This window comes from Lontra canadensis, unplaced genomic scaffold (genome assembly GCF_010015895.1).
Source record: "Lontra canadensis isolate GAN:19392208 unplaced genomic scaffold, GSC_riverotter_1.0 scaffold147, whole genome shotgun sequence".
Taxonomy (NCBI): Eukaryota; Metazoa; Chordata; class Mammalia; order Carnivora; family Mustelidae; genus Lontra; species Lontra canadensis.
In genome coordinates, this window is record NW_022631141.1 from 766,918 (window position 1) to 780,209 (window position 13,292).

The 13,292-nt window shown below is 46.5% G+C and overlaps 1 protein-coding gene across 1 annotated transcript in view; it reads right to left on the bottom strand.

The window, feature by feature from the left end:
- Positions 1-1,301: 1,301 nt before the first annotated feature.
- Positions 1,302-13,292, bottom strand: part of MMP20 (matrix metallopeptidase 20) — a 47,518-nt gene continuing 35,527 nt past the window's right edge. The window contains exons 9-10 of the mRNA XM_032844075.1: positions 3,082-3,185; positions 1,302-2,123 (exon numbers count right to left, since the gene is read on the bottom strand). Coding sequence (XP_032699966.1) covers positions 2,023-2,123; positions 3,082-3,185 — 205 coding nt within the window. The 3' untranslated portion in view covers positions 1,302-2,022. The remainder of the gene's footprint in view (positions 2,124-3,081; positions 3,186-13,292) is intronic.

A 13,292-nucleotide genomic window follows, 5' to 3' on the forward strand; every position in this document is an offset into this window, starting at 1 on the left:
TCAGAGCTCTTTTGTGCCCTGCAACGCTCATTTATTTAGGGAAGGGTCTGCCTGGTGCATGTCCCCAGGCGAGCCCCGGGCAGCGGCAGGACCTGTGGCTGGTGGGACTCGGTCCCGGATGTCTTTGGGCTAACGCATCCCTGCCGTGGGTCCCTGCCCCAGCCGGCCAGGGCGCCCTGCAGAAACCACCACGTAACCTGGAGCTCCTTGCTTATGGTCATTATGAAGACAATAGGTTTATTGAGAGGCAGTTCACATCCGATGTATCCACTCAAAATGTACAATTCAATGGCTTTCCCTGTGCTCACAGAGCTGTGCGACCCTCACCATCACCACTTCTAGAACATTTTCATCACCCCACAAAGAAACCCCCAACGCCTAGCCTAGGTCACCCTCCGTCGCCCCTCCCCCAACTCCTGGCAAGCACGCGTCCGCTTTCCGTGTCTGTGATTTTCTTCTTCCGAACATCTCGTAGAAACAGAATCCTAGAGCCGGTGGCCTTGTGTGTCTGGTTTCTCAGTGTACTGCTTTCAAACTATCCACACCGGAGCGGGTCTGCCGGCCTCACGGGTGTGCACCCAGGAGTGGAATCGCTCGCTTGTGGCTCACTCTGTGTTGAGCCTTTGGGGAGCTGCCAGGCGGCCTCCACTCCTTGCTCGTTGCCATCACGCTCTCCTCCGTTGGCTGTTTTTGCAAACGCAACTTTGCTTCCTCAATAAGGCCACTGACCTTGGAAAGCAGGCATGCTAGACTTTGTCTTCAACTGTCAGAGATTCAACATCTGTTTGGCTATCAATGGCCACTTTCAGTAACAACAACCAAGTGGGAGGCTGGGAGTCACCTCCAGGAACGGCCCCGTCCCTTCTTCGCCCCGTGACACCAGTTCAGTCAGTGATGGGGACAGTCACAGCGAGTGTGTTGAGCACTGGGCTGTTCCCGACGGCCTGGGGCGTATGCTAAATGTATTCATCCCCTAACTTTAGACTCAGTCTTCAGAATCCTTGTGTTCTAGAGGGTGAGGTTAAAAGAGGTCACAAGGAGGACAAACAGCTGTGTTTTCCCTGAACTGATGAGTAGGTAAGAAAGAGAAAAGGTTTAGCTTGAAGTAAGAAAAACTAAAGAGAGAGCCTCCCCCAGATGGAAAACCCCTGCCAAGAGACACCCTTGGACGGGGTGAAGGCGGCTCACGGGGGTGTTGTACTGCCGGGAAGCCGGCAGAGGAGCGAGCGACTGTCGCTTCTCCTGGGGCTGCTCATGGTTTTGAGCTTCCGCGAGGTACAAAGGCGGTTGCTGAACAAAGTGTGATGGGAGCTAGTCAATATTAACTGAAAAGAGAAATGAGGAACTGTTCTTAGACAACATTTTTATTGGCTTTTGTTAAAAGATTTCTTCTCGCCAAGTGTCCATCTCTTGCCTAGCGTGAAAACTCATTTGAATAGGTTTGCCCTCTACGACCTACTTCAAAGGCCAGTGAGTGCACGGAGCTCGTTCTCCAATGACGAGAAATAAGACTCACACGGTATTTTGTTTGTGCCGGGTTCAAGGTACAGATGGACAAATGTCTACTTATCATGACGAATGCAGGGGCCGCAAACGCCACTGCTGGTAAGGAGTAATGATCATTTGTATGGCAATGATGTTTCCTGTTAAAGAGAGTTATAATATGTGTCAGGGAATCCACAAATATGCTTCTTCTTGGAAATAAAAACCAAATTTATCAATTTGCTTCCGTATATTAGGTAAGGAGAGAAAAGGCGGTGGGTGTCTAGTGGAAGACAGCATGGTTTCAATTCTGATTTTACGTGACGCTGACCCTAGAGAAATTGTCCATTTAGATTAGAATTATGAATCTGCAACGATGAAAAACTTGAGAAGCGTAATGATTTCCGATGAAGTCTAAGCGCCCTCAGGATCAAAGGCTGCGGGACGACCCCGATCCTACATTCTGCCTCGGTCCTTGCGGTCCCGGGACCAGCTGCTGGTGGTCGTGCTCACTCCCCAGAAAACACGAGACCTTCCTGTTTAGCAGCCGATCCAGGAGCTGGATTTCAGCACACTGACCACGTCCTCCTTCTCTGTATCGTACTTGTATGCTTTGGGTCCTGAAAAGAAGTAAATGTAGCCTAAAAGAGACAAGGTTGAAAATGTTGTTACTGAAAAGGACTGGCAGAGCCACAAAGGGAGGGTTTGGAGGCGGCCCCAGAGGGGGGCTGGGGACGCACCGGGGGCAGCTGCCGTCCTGCGCCGGCTCTCCTGGAGCCCTCGGACCCAGCGCTTCTGGTCTGTCTGGCCCCGCTCACCATTCTCCCAGGGGCGCTTACCCAGCAGGTGGGTCTCAGCCGTATTGGTGCCTCCGCTCGCCTCCAGGGAACCCCTCCTCTCCTCTCCCCACCCAAACCTCTAGCCAGTCCCTAAAACTCCGCTGACGTCCCGCCGTGCAAACTCCGAGTGCAGATGTGGGTTCTCATCTTCCCTTTCTCCGCTCGCCTCTCGCAGTCGCTGCGAGGTCCGCACTCAGTACCGGTCACAGACCGCCCAGTGTCCTCGCACTGGTGTCTGTGCGGCGCGGCATTTCCCGGGGTTGTTAGCCGCACCGCAAGAGCAGGCGACGCGTCTGGACCTCTCTCTGGGTTTCTGGCCAGAGCCCAGCCCTGTTCTTCAGACTCGGAAGGTGCCAAATGGTCTTCGAGATTCAGCCGCGTTTCCTCAACCCTGTGCGGTTCAGATCGGCTGCCCTGCTCCATTCCAAGTTGCAGGATGGGGTAAGGGGGTGGGGAAAGGCCCTGGGAAGGTCGACGGGATGTGCATTTTCAAGAGGAAAGAGGCAGTTTTGACTGGGTGGGCTTGGAGGCGTACCCGACTTACAGACGGAGCCATCCATCTAGAACTTTCTATCTGCAGACAGAGTCTTGGTGGCGGACATTCTGTCCTCTTTCTCTACGTCGGTCTGGTCAGCTAGACTGGTAAGGGACTCAGGACCAGGGGCTCCCGTGCGGAAGCCTGTTTTTCCTCATGTCAGAGCAGAGCCCACATCTCCCACTACCTGTTTCCTCTGAGAGCGCCCTTGGCGGAGATGCTCACCATTCAGTTCCACAGCAGCGTCGATCTGGCCGTTGACCCCCGAGAATTCCTCCTCCGTGTTCTTCGGGTAGTCCTTCTCCATCTTCCGTTTTCGCTCATCGTAGCTGGAGGAAGCGTCATTCCACAAAACATGTCAGTAGCGGTCTTTTCTGAGGGGAGGGGGCACGGCGCTCGTCGGTCGTCGTGAACCGGGCCCGACTGAGGACTCACTCTAGATGCGCGTCGGTGCCTCTCTGAGCCTCTCTTTGCCACACACGTCCGCACACACACAGACTCACAGACACACTGCCTCACTGCTCTCCCAAGTTCCTTAGATTCTAGGACGGCTCGTTTGCTCTAGTCTGTAAATAGATATATTCTTAGAACTAGTCTTAGAATTATTCCATATATTGTAGCAACATGTTCCTATAATTAAAAAAAAGAAATGTTGGGCGCCTGGGTGGCTCAGTGGGTTAAGCCTCTGCCTTCGGCTCAGGTCATGATCTCAGGGTCCTGGGATCGAGCCCCGCATCGGGCTCTCTGCTCAGCGGGGAGCCTGCTATCCCCTCTCTCTCTGCCTACTTGTGGTCTCTGTCTGTCAAATAAATAAATAAAATCTTAAAAAAAAGAATTAAGGAAAGAAAATCATTATTAAAAAACAGGTATGTTGCCTTCCCAAAGGAACTCAGCATGTACTGTTACTGCGTTATTTACTGTCGCAACGACCCCCCACCCCACTCCGTGTAAGAATTTCTGAGCTTGGATTCTTGTCCAAGAATCAGCTGAAAGCCCTTCCTGGGCGCTTTTACTCACGGGCCCCTTTGCTCCGTGTCTGTGGAGGACCCACCAGGCCAACGGCGCACGGCGAGTGAACGAACACATGGGCAGTCACCAGGTGACATTCAGGAGCAAGAAAATCTCGGATAACTGAGCCTCTGCCTTGAAACCAGGTGAACGGCATTAAATTGCTTTTGTTTCCTGGAGACATTACACATGGTCCAAATGCTAGATTAGGCTTCTCTTGCCGGATCAGTAGCCACGGCGCAATGACTGCTCGGAAGAATGTCTCATGCCCGTCTTTGTGACCCACGCCGCCCCTCGAACAGAAGACGGGGACTTGTGTGAATCAGCCTGCCTGGTAAGGGCTGACCGCATAGGCAGTCAGGCGGCCCTTGTCTCCACGGTGAGACAGTTCCTTCTTCCTCGGCACAGAGCCCCCAGCGGGGACATTCCCAGGGTGGACGCCCCACTCGTTTCCCACCGAAAGGTCAGACAGTTTCTGCTGGTGCCTGGAGCACTGAGCCGTGTCCTGCAGCCACAGACGCCCACCACCTCTCACATGGCTGTGACCGCACCGGCTGGGGGCAGGTCCCTCTTGACCCTGAGCAGGACTGCATGTTGGCCAAGAATTATTCAGGTCTGCGTGACTAGCGGGTTGAGCTGTTTGGGGGTGTGTGGCGGACAGGAGTGGACGCTGACTGTCCCAGATGCCCTTTTCGGGAGGGTCATTAGAACCTCCCAGTGGGGCGAGGGGAAAACCGGGCTCTGCAAGTCACTGTGGCAGAGACAGAGATGGAAATCATTTCCTGTGTTTTACTGTCATCAGAAATGCCAGTGTGGCCTGTGGGATGGGCCCCTGGTTATCCGGGGACTGTGAGGTCTCAGGACTGGAGTCACGGGAAAAATGGGTCGGAAAAAAAAGGAACAGCCTGGGCACAGTGGGTGCTCCATGGCCTGAGTCTCTTACGCTCGCCTCCTCCCAGCGTCTGAAATCTGGAGCCCCTTATTAAGGACTGTTTACACATGAACCTTTGATGGCTAGACTGCTTTCTTCTCTCACCTCCCGGAGACACTGTGGAGAGGAAACGGGTGCTTTGGTGGGAGAGAGTGAGGACGATAATTCTGAAGCTTCAGTATTTGGGGAGGGATGCAGAGGAGAGGGCAGAGCGACGGTGGGCCTGCAGGCATGGAGGACAGTGTGGAGGGAGGGGCTGGAGCCCGGGATCAGGGAGCGTGGACGTCCAGCTTCCAGGTGTCCATCCTCCTCTGTCTGCTCTGAAGGGAGGACTCTAAGCTGAGCTTTTAAACCAAGGCTGTGCCTTGCCTTTGTGCATGGTAAGCAAACATCTGGGAGGGATTCTGAGAATGTAACCACCATTTATACTGTTTTATGGCAAAATGTGTTCTCAGTTCCGAGCGAGTGACTGATTAGAGATGCCCTGTAGGGAGACTATTCCAAGTGGGGGTCTGCGGTCTTCTCCTTGAATTAGATGGGGCAGACTGGAAAGGATCAAAGGACAGAGCAAATCTCTTTTTCTCGAGAACAGAGCAACAGTTTAGACACAGGGGTATGTTTTAAAGAGAGAAGAGTGACTCTTAATCCAATAGGAAGATATGGAAGAAAGGTCTTTCTCTTTTATCTGTCTGCATAGGTCACTAAGGTGGGGGTAACACCCAAAATGTTATATGTACCTCTTAAGAGGGTAACAGAGGTAAAAATATTATATATACAAAATGCTTCAAGGGGCGCCTGAGTGGCCCAGTCAGTCAAGCCCTGGACTTCTGATTTTGGCTGCAGTCATGACCTCAGGGTCTTGAGATCGAGCCCTGAGTTGGGCTCTGTGCTGGTGGGACCCCTGCTGGGGAGTCTCTCCCTCTGCCCCTCCCCCAACTCATGCTCTCTCTCTAAAATAAAATAAATAAAATCTTAAAAAATTTTTTTTTCAGGAGAACTTTTAGAGACGTTCTAAACGTCAAGCTGGGAATTTAAATTCACAATCACATTTACAAAAACCCAGGCAAAATGCTTGGGGATATTGTGAAATCACTGTTTCTTTCCCCTGCTCCTACCACTTACGTGTTTAACAGACCCATGCCCTGTGGGCTCGACCCTCTGCCTTTTGCTTATCCAGTAACTGCTTTCTAAAGAGCGTTACTCTTAACACAGTCGTTTCAAAATACCGGCCTGAAACACAAATCACCATTGTGGGCTTGGCTGATAACATGTAAATATTTCATCTGGACCCTTTTGGTAGACGTTAAGTGGATGGGACCTACAAAGTTACCATAGAGTTCCCTACTTTTCATGGTACCAAGTAAGGACATTACCATCAAGTCATCCAAAAAAAATTACCACCTATTTTCATTATCATTTCACAAAGGAAAGAAACTTTAACACTAAAGAGGCAGAAAGGACATAATCTCAGCCTAAAAGATGGTTCTTGCCAATAACGTGTCTTTATACTGACCCACACCATACCCTCTCCATTTACAATATTGCTCTGTTCTTGTTTTGCTGTGGATTGGTGGGAACTTTGTGATGATCTAGCCCTTGTTTATGGACAGATATGTGAGGATTTCTGTTGTCGAGGAAAGAGTATACCATCAGACAGCCTGGGACCAGGGAAAAGTGCTCCCAGCTCCTGTTTCCTTATCTGGAAAACGGTGGCGAGAGGGTGAAAGAATTTACACACATGCACACACACACCCGGCACACAGACACACCCAGGGGCCCAAGAACCATTGACAGACTGGCCAGCATGAGTGTGAGTAAAGCTCGTGATGTGATCTGAGCTCTTCAGTCATCGAGAAGTTGAATCTTTACCTAATCTTCCAACATCGCCTCTGGAGACCATTCTGTAGTAGAGGCGAGGCTGAGACGGGGTGGGGAGAGACGGGCTGGACGGCATGGACAGAGTCCAGAGAACGCAGCCAGGAAGGAATTGGGCTTGAGAAGGTCTACCGTTCTGTAGCAGATTTTTCAGAGAATCACAGAAAAGGAAGTTTGAAGACAGAGTGAGAATCTCGAGTGTGAGTATCTGATGGGTGAAGAGAAGAAGATGGCGCGGTGGATAGCGAGGGCTCCGGGTGCAGACCCGGGGTGACACGCAGCTGCAGGGGGGCCACTGAGGTCACTGGGGGACCCGAGCTAACGACACAGCTCTCCGAGATGCAACGTTTGTTTCACGGAGACGGGAATGCCTGCTCTCCCAGACGGCTGACCGGGCAGATGGGAGGACGAGAGACCGTGAGCAGATTCCCGGCACGTGATGATCTGACCACGTGATAAGCCATGAACATGGACGAGCTGGACTGCAAGGTTAAGGAAAGACATGCATTTTCCTCGTGCACCTACTGTGTACTAGCGACCTGCAGAAGTCACTGCACGCGTTTTCTCGTGGCCGAGGCCTTGTTTGTGAAGCCCAAGTACCAAGTAAACATGATTGACCTGTAAATGTTTCCCTTGTGGGCTGTTTCCCCATCGCCGATTAATGGGCATAGATACCACAGAAATCACCCCTGGCCGTGACCCTGCACTGGCGACGTCACGGACCCATAGATGCGGCGTGTTTTTTCAACTATATTATCCTACTCTCTGCCTTGGTCATCTGAGTGTTTGGGGACAGTTTTGGTAACGTGCCTGCATGTTGTGTAATCTTATGCTTTGAATTTAGATTTGTTAGGAATTTCTGACGATTTCCAGCATACATCCGTGCCAAAACTGACCCCGCCCTGCGACCTCTGAAGTAGCAAGTGGGGAGTTGTGTCTGCGGAAGGATGCTTACGGAAAATGTGAGCAAGCGTGGCCAAAAGGGGAATTTATGGATAAGGTGTCTAAAATACAGGTTTTCAGGAAGTCTCTTCAAGGAGGCCTTTCTAGGTAAATGGAAACCCAGAGTCCCCTTTGAAAGTAATTTTCCACGTCCAGCTAGGAATGACAAGGCTTTCGGGGAGGACAGGGACTCTGTGATCTACACTAGAGAGGCAGAGTGGTCAAGGATGGAGAGGAGAGGGAGAAGCGGCCACGAACCATCCCAGATGTGGGGTAGGGACTCTGCCTGCAAGGATTTAGAATCAAGACTATGTAACCACGCTGAAAAATAGCAACAGCCTCAGTCAACCCCAGATTCTTTGAGGAAGTGCACGTCTGCATCACTAGCCTGAATTCTGAGTTCAAGCCCTGTACACAGAAGGCTCTTCTGGACACTTCCGTTCTTGTGTTTCACCAGCGTGTCAGACTCCACGTGTACAAATCTCCTGTGTGTTCCTTATGTCTTCTCTTCCCCTTCTTTTGTTCTTTCCCCATTGAGCGGCCCTAGCGTCCTTGTCAGCAACCAGCTGAGCATAGATCTGTGGGTCTATTTCTGCGCTGACAGTTTTGTTCCAGCAGTCTGTACGTCTATCCTCATGCTCGTGTCACGCTGTCTTGATTATTCTTCCTTTGTAGTGAGTTTTGAAATTGGAAATTCTGACTCCTCCAAATTGGTCTCCTCCTTTTTCAAGATATTTTGGTTATTCTGGGTCCTATGAATTTCCATATGAATTTGAGATCAGTGTGTCAATTTCTACAAAGAAACCAGTGATATTCTGATAGGTATTATGTTAAGTCCTGCAGATCAATTTGGGGAGTGTTGTCATTGAAAAAATATTAAGTCTTGGGGCACCCGGGTGGCTCGGTCAGCTAAGTGTCGGCCTTCGGCTCAGGTCATGATCCCAGGGTTCTGGAACTGAGCTGTGCATTGGACTCCCTGCTCGGCGGGAGTCTGCTTCTCCCTTTCCCTCTGCTGCTCCCCATGTTCATGCTCTCTCTCTCTCTCTCTCTCTCAAATAAATTAAAAAAAAAATTAAGGTTTGTAATCCATGGACAAGAGATCTTTCCCTTTAGATTGTTTAATTTTCATGCTATAAGTTTTCTACTTCTTATGTTAAATTTATTTCAAAATATTATTAATTTCTATTATTTATAATATAGAATTATTAAAATTATCATTTCTTTTGATATTATTGTAAGTGGAATTGTTTTCTTCATATTTGGATTATTCATTGAAATGTATGAAAAAAAATGAATGGAGCTTCCGTTGATTTTTGCATGCTGAAATCTACCCTGCATATCTGCTGAACTTAGTTCTAACAGGTGTTTTGGGAGGATTCCTAAGGCTTTTCTATAAAAGATCACAAGACATAGAAATAGTTTTTCTTCCTTTCCAGTCTGAATGCCCTTTATCTTATTCATTCTTGCTCAATTGTCCCGGTTGGAACCTCTAGTACAATGTTGAAAAGAAATGGTGAGAGTGAAAACTTTTGTCTTGTTCCTGATTTTAGGGGGAAGGCATCCAGGCTTCCTCCACGGAGCCTGAGGTCAGCTGTGGGCTCTCAGAGACACCTTTCATCAGGCTGAGAAACTGTCCTATTTCCAGTTCGCAGAGTAGTTTTTATTTTGCAACAGGGTTGGATTTTGTCAAACGCTTTTTCTGCCTTTGTTGAGGTGATCATAGGGCTTTTGGTTTTTATTCTAGTGATATGGTGTATTACATTAATTGGTTTTCAGAAGTTAAACCAACCTTGTATTCCTGGGAAAAAAATCCCACTTGGTCATGGTGTGTAATTCTTTTCATAGGCTGCTGAATTTGGTTTGCTATTTTTGGAGGATTTTTGTATCCATATTCACAAAAGATACTGATCTGAAGTTTTATTTCCTTGTGATGCCTTCTTCCGGTTTTGGTATCAGGTAATCCTGCCCTTGTACAATGAGCTGGGGAACGACCCCTCCTCTTCTATTTTTTAGAGGAGTTCGTGAAAAATTGGCATTGATTCCTCTTTAAATGTTTTGGTGGAATTCACTACTGACACATGTAGTCCTGGGCTTTTCTTTGTGGATAATTTTTTGATTATGAATTAAATCTCTTCAATTGTTACAGGTTAATTCAGGCTATTTCTTCTTGACTCAGCTTCTTCATTTTGCATCTTTCCCAGAATTTGTCATTGCAGCTCAGTTATCAAATTTACTGGCAGACAGTTATTCATAGGGGTCCTTTATCATCCATTTAATTTCTGTAAGATTGGTAGTCGTGTTTCCTTTTTAATTTCTGATTTTAGTAATTTGAGTCTTCTCTTTTGCACTAGGCCAGTCCAGGGAGAAATCTGTCAATTTTGTGGATCTTTTCAAAGATCCACAAACTTAGGTTTGTTGATTTCCTCAAATTGCTTGTAATATTCTCTACTTCACTTATTTCCACCATAATCTTTATTATTTCCTTCTTTCCACTTGCTTTAGGTTTCATTTGCTTTTTTTTACCCAGTGTCTTAGGTGGAAATTTAGGTTATTGACTTGAGATCCTTTTTTTAATGGGCCTTTAGAAACAGAAATTTCCCATGAGTACTGCTTTCATTGCCTGCATATGGTCTCAAATACCCGGTTTTTGTTTTCATTCATCTTTAAGTATTTTCTAATGTCTCTTGTGATTTCCTCTTTGGCACATTGATTGTTTTAGAGTATGTTCATTTCCACATGTTCGTAAATTTTCAAGTTTTCCCTGATATTGATTTGTAGCTTGTTTCACTGTGATCAGAAAAGGCATTTTGTGGGCGCCTGGGTGGCTCAGTGGGTTAAGCCGCTGCCTTCAGCTCAGGTCGTGGTCTCAGGGTCCTGGGATCGAGTCCTGTGTCGGGCTCTCTGCTCAGCGGGGAGCCTGCTTCCCTTCCTCTCTCTCTCTGCCTGCCTCTCTGCCTACTTGTGATCTCTCTCTGTCAAATAAATAAATAAAATCTTAAAAAAAAAAAGAAAAGGCATTTTGTATGATTTCAGTTGTTTTAAATTGGCCTAGCATGTCACCTCTTCTGGGCAGTGCTCCGTAAGCCCTGGAGAAGAGAGTGTGTTCTGCTTTTGTGTGAAGTGTTAGACCTTGTTGGCTTATCATGCTCCTGATGGCTTCTGTTCCTTATAGATCTCCTTGTCTACTTGTTCTATTCATTATTGAAGGTGAGGTACTGACGTTCCTAAGTTCTATTATTCAGTTGTTGTCTTCTCCCTTCATTTTTGTCAGGGTTTTTTAGGGGGTGGCTTCATGTGTTTTGGGGTTCTGTTGTTGGGTTGTTTTACCTTCTTGGTAGACTGACGTTTTCATCACTGTAGAATGTTCCTCTGAATCCCTAGTAATCCATTTTATTTTAAAGTCTGTCTTGCCTGATATTAGCATAGCCACTCTGGCTTTCTTATGGTTTCTGTTTGCATGATAGAGATTTTTTTCCATCCTTTTACTTACAATCTATCTGTATCTTTGCATATGAAATGTGTCTTCTACCGATAGGATATAGTTGGGTCTTGTTTTTTTTAATCCCATCTAATAATATCTGTCATTTGATTATATTGTTTAATCCATTCACATTTAATATTATTGATATAACTGGATTTATATCAGTCACTTTAGTTTTTGTTTTCCACATGTGTCATGTCTTTTTGGTTCCTTTTTCCCTCCTTAATGCTTTCTTTTGCATTAGTGAAAATTTTCCAATGTACTGTTTTAGTTTCTTTCATTATTTTGTTACTACATTTTAAAAAGTTATTGCCTTAGTGGTTGCTAGAGAGCATATCATAAATAATTTAACTTAAAATACACTGCTTCAGATTTTTATTAGCTAAATTCCAGGGAGACTCACAAACATCACTCCAGAAAGTCTGTTCCTTGTCCCTTCCTTTGATGGTCTTGTTTTTGTACATCTTACATCAGTTTATGTCATAAACCCCCAGTGGATATTGCTTTAATTACTATTTTATACAATTTAATGTCTTCTTAAGAAGCTGATAGAAAAGAGAGAAAGTATATATTTATAGTTTTTGATATATTAGCCTCTTTACTTAACATGTCTGTTTTCTTTTGTTTCTCCTGTGAATTTGAGTTAGTATTTGATATCATTTGTGATATCATTTGTGATATCATTTGTGATATCATTTGTGATACCCACAAAGCATCATGCTTTGTGCTGTTATTGACAAATAGGTTATGTTTCTGAATGTTATAGGCCTAACAATACAGTTTTATATATATGAATAATAAATGAATATATATACATATATATATATGCAGTTTTAAGCAGTTAATTTTAAAATCAATTAAGAGAAGAAAAGGAAGGAAATATACCTTTAGACTATCTTTCAGTTACATTTACTGCTCTTTTTTTTTAATGTGGATTCAAATTACTGTCCAGGGTCACTTCCCCTCCTCCTGAAGCTCTTTCTGTAGTATTGCTTGTATGGCGGGTGTGCCAGCAACAGATTCTCTCAGTTTCTGTCTATCTGGGAATGTCTTCTTTGGTCTCCATCTTGGAGACAGTGTAGCTGAATGTAGGATTCTTGGTTGAGAGTTCTTCCCTGGAGCACTTTGCAGGTGTTGCCCGTGACTTTCTGGCCTCCCTGGTTTCACTAACTCCCATCTTGTCCCCCTCTGCTCCGGTCACACTGCTGCCAGAGTGGTATTTTTATAATACAAAGCTTCCTGGGTTACTTGTTTATTTAGGACACTTAAAGATATCCCTCTTTTTCTATAAATTCACACTGGTCTCCTTGGAAAGGCATAGGCCCTCCATCATTGACACCCTGCTTCTCCTTGGGCCACATCTCTCATTCTAGCCCACAAGGCTATTATGCTGAACTGCTTGAGGTTTCCGCCACATACACAGGTGATTTCATGCCCCAGTGCCTTTGCTTCAACTGCTGTCTCTGCCTGGAAGCCACGCTGCCCTCCTGCCTCCTCCCTGGGAAACTCCAACTCCCTTCTCAAGATGAAGGGCAGTGCTCACTTCCTCTGAGGGTACTTTCCAGACGCCTTTACTAGCATTGGCCATTTCCTCTTTGTTTTGCCCCACTGATCTCTATCCAGTCTTCTCTCAGGGCACCTGTCACACTTGGACTGCTCTTCATTATTTCCCTGTGTATGTGCTCTCAACTGTACGCCTTCCTGAACATGGATAGCCCTCAACATGAACGTTCATTGTGTGGTGGCATCTCACAGTTTCCTTATCCATTCCCATGAATGAAGCAGATGCTATTTCCACCTCCCTTTTGAAGATGATTAAACCCAAACAGAAAGGCAATCCAGGTTGCCCCATGATGGCTGTGAGGGCTGAGGTGAGCACAAGTTACTCGGGTCCACGCTCTCAGGTGGCAAACTCTGTGCTCTGAGTATTAAGGTCCTCGTACAGAGCCTGACGTATAATCATGCCCAATATATGTAGATTGAAAGTGGTAGTTTGGTAATGCAGTTCAAAAAATTTATGATTAAAAAATAAGATTTTGAACTCTACCCATCTTTCTTACTTTTATTACTCACCTATTTTCCTCTATGGTGACTAACTATAAAATCCTAAATAAACACTCAATTTTTAGTATACCTGGGGCATCCAGGAGGGAGAGAATGTGTCCTACTTTGCATCAGTCATGTCGCAGTCTGTCTGCA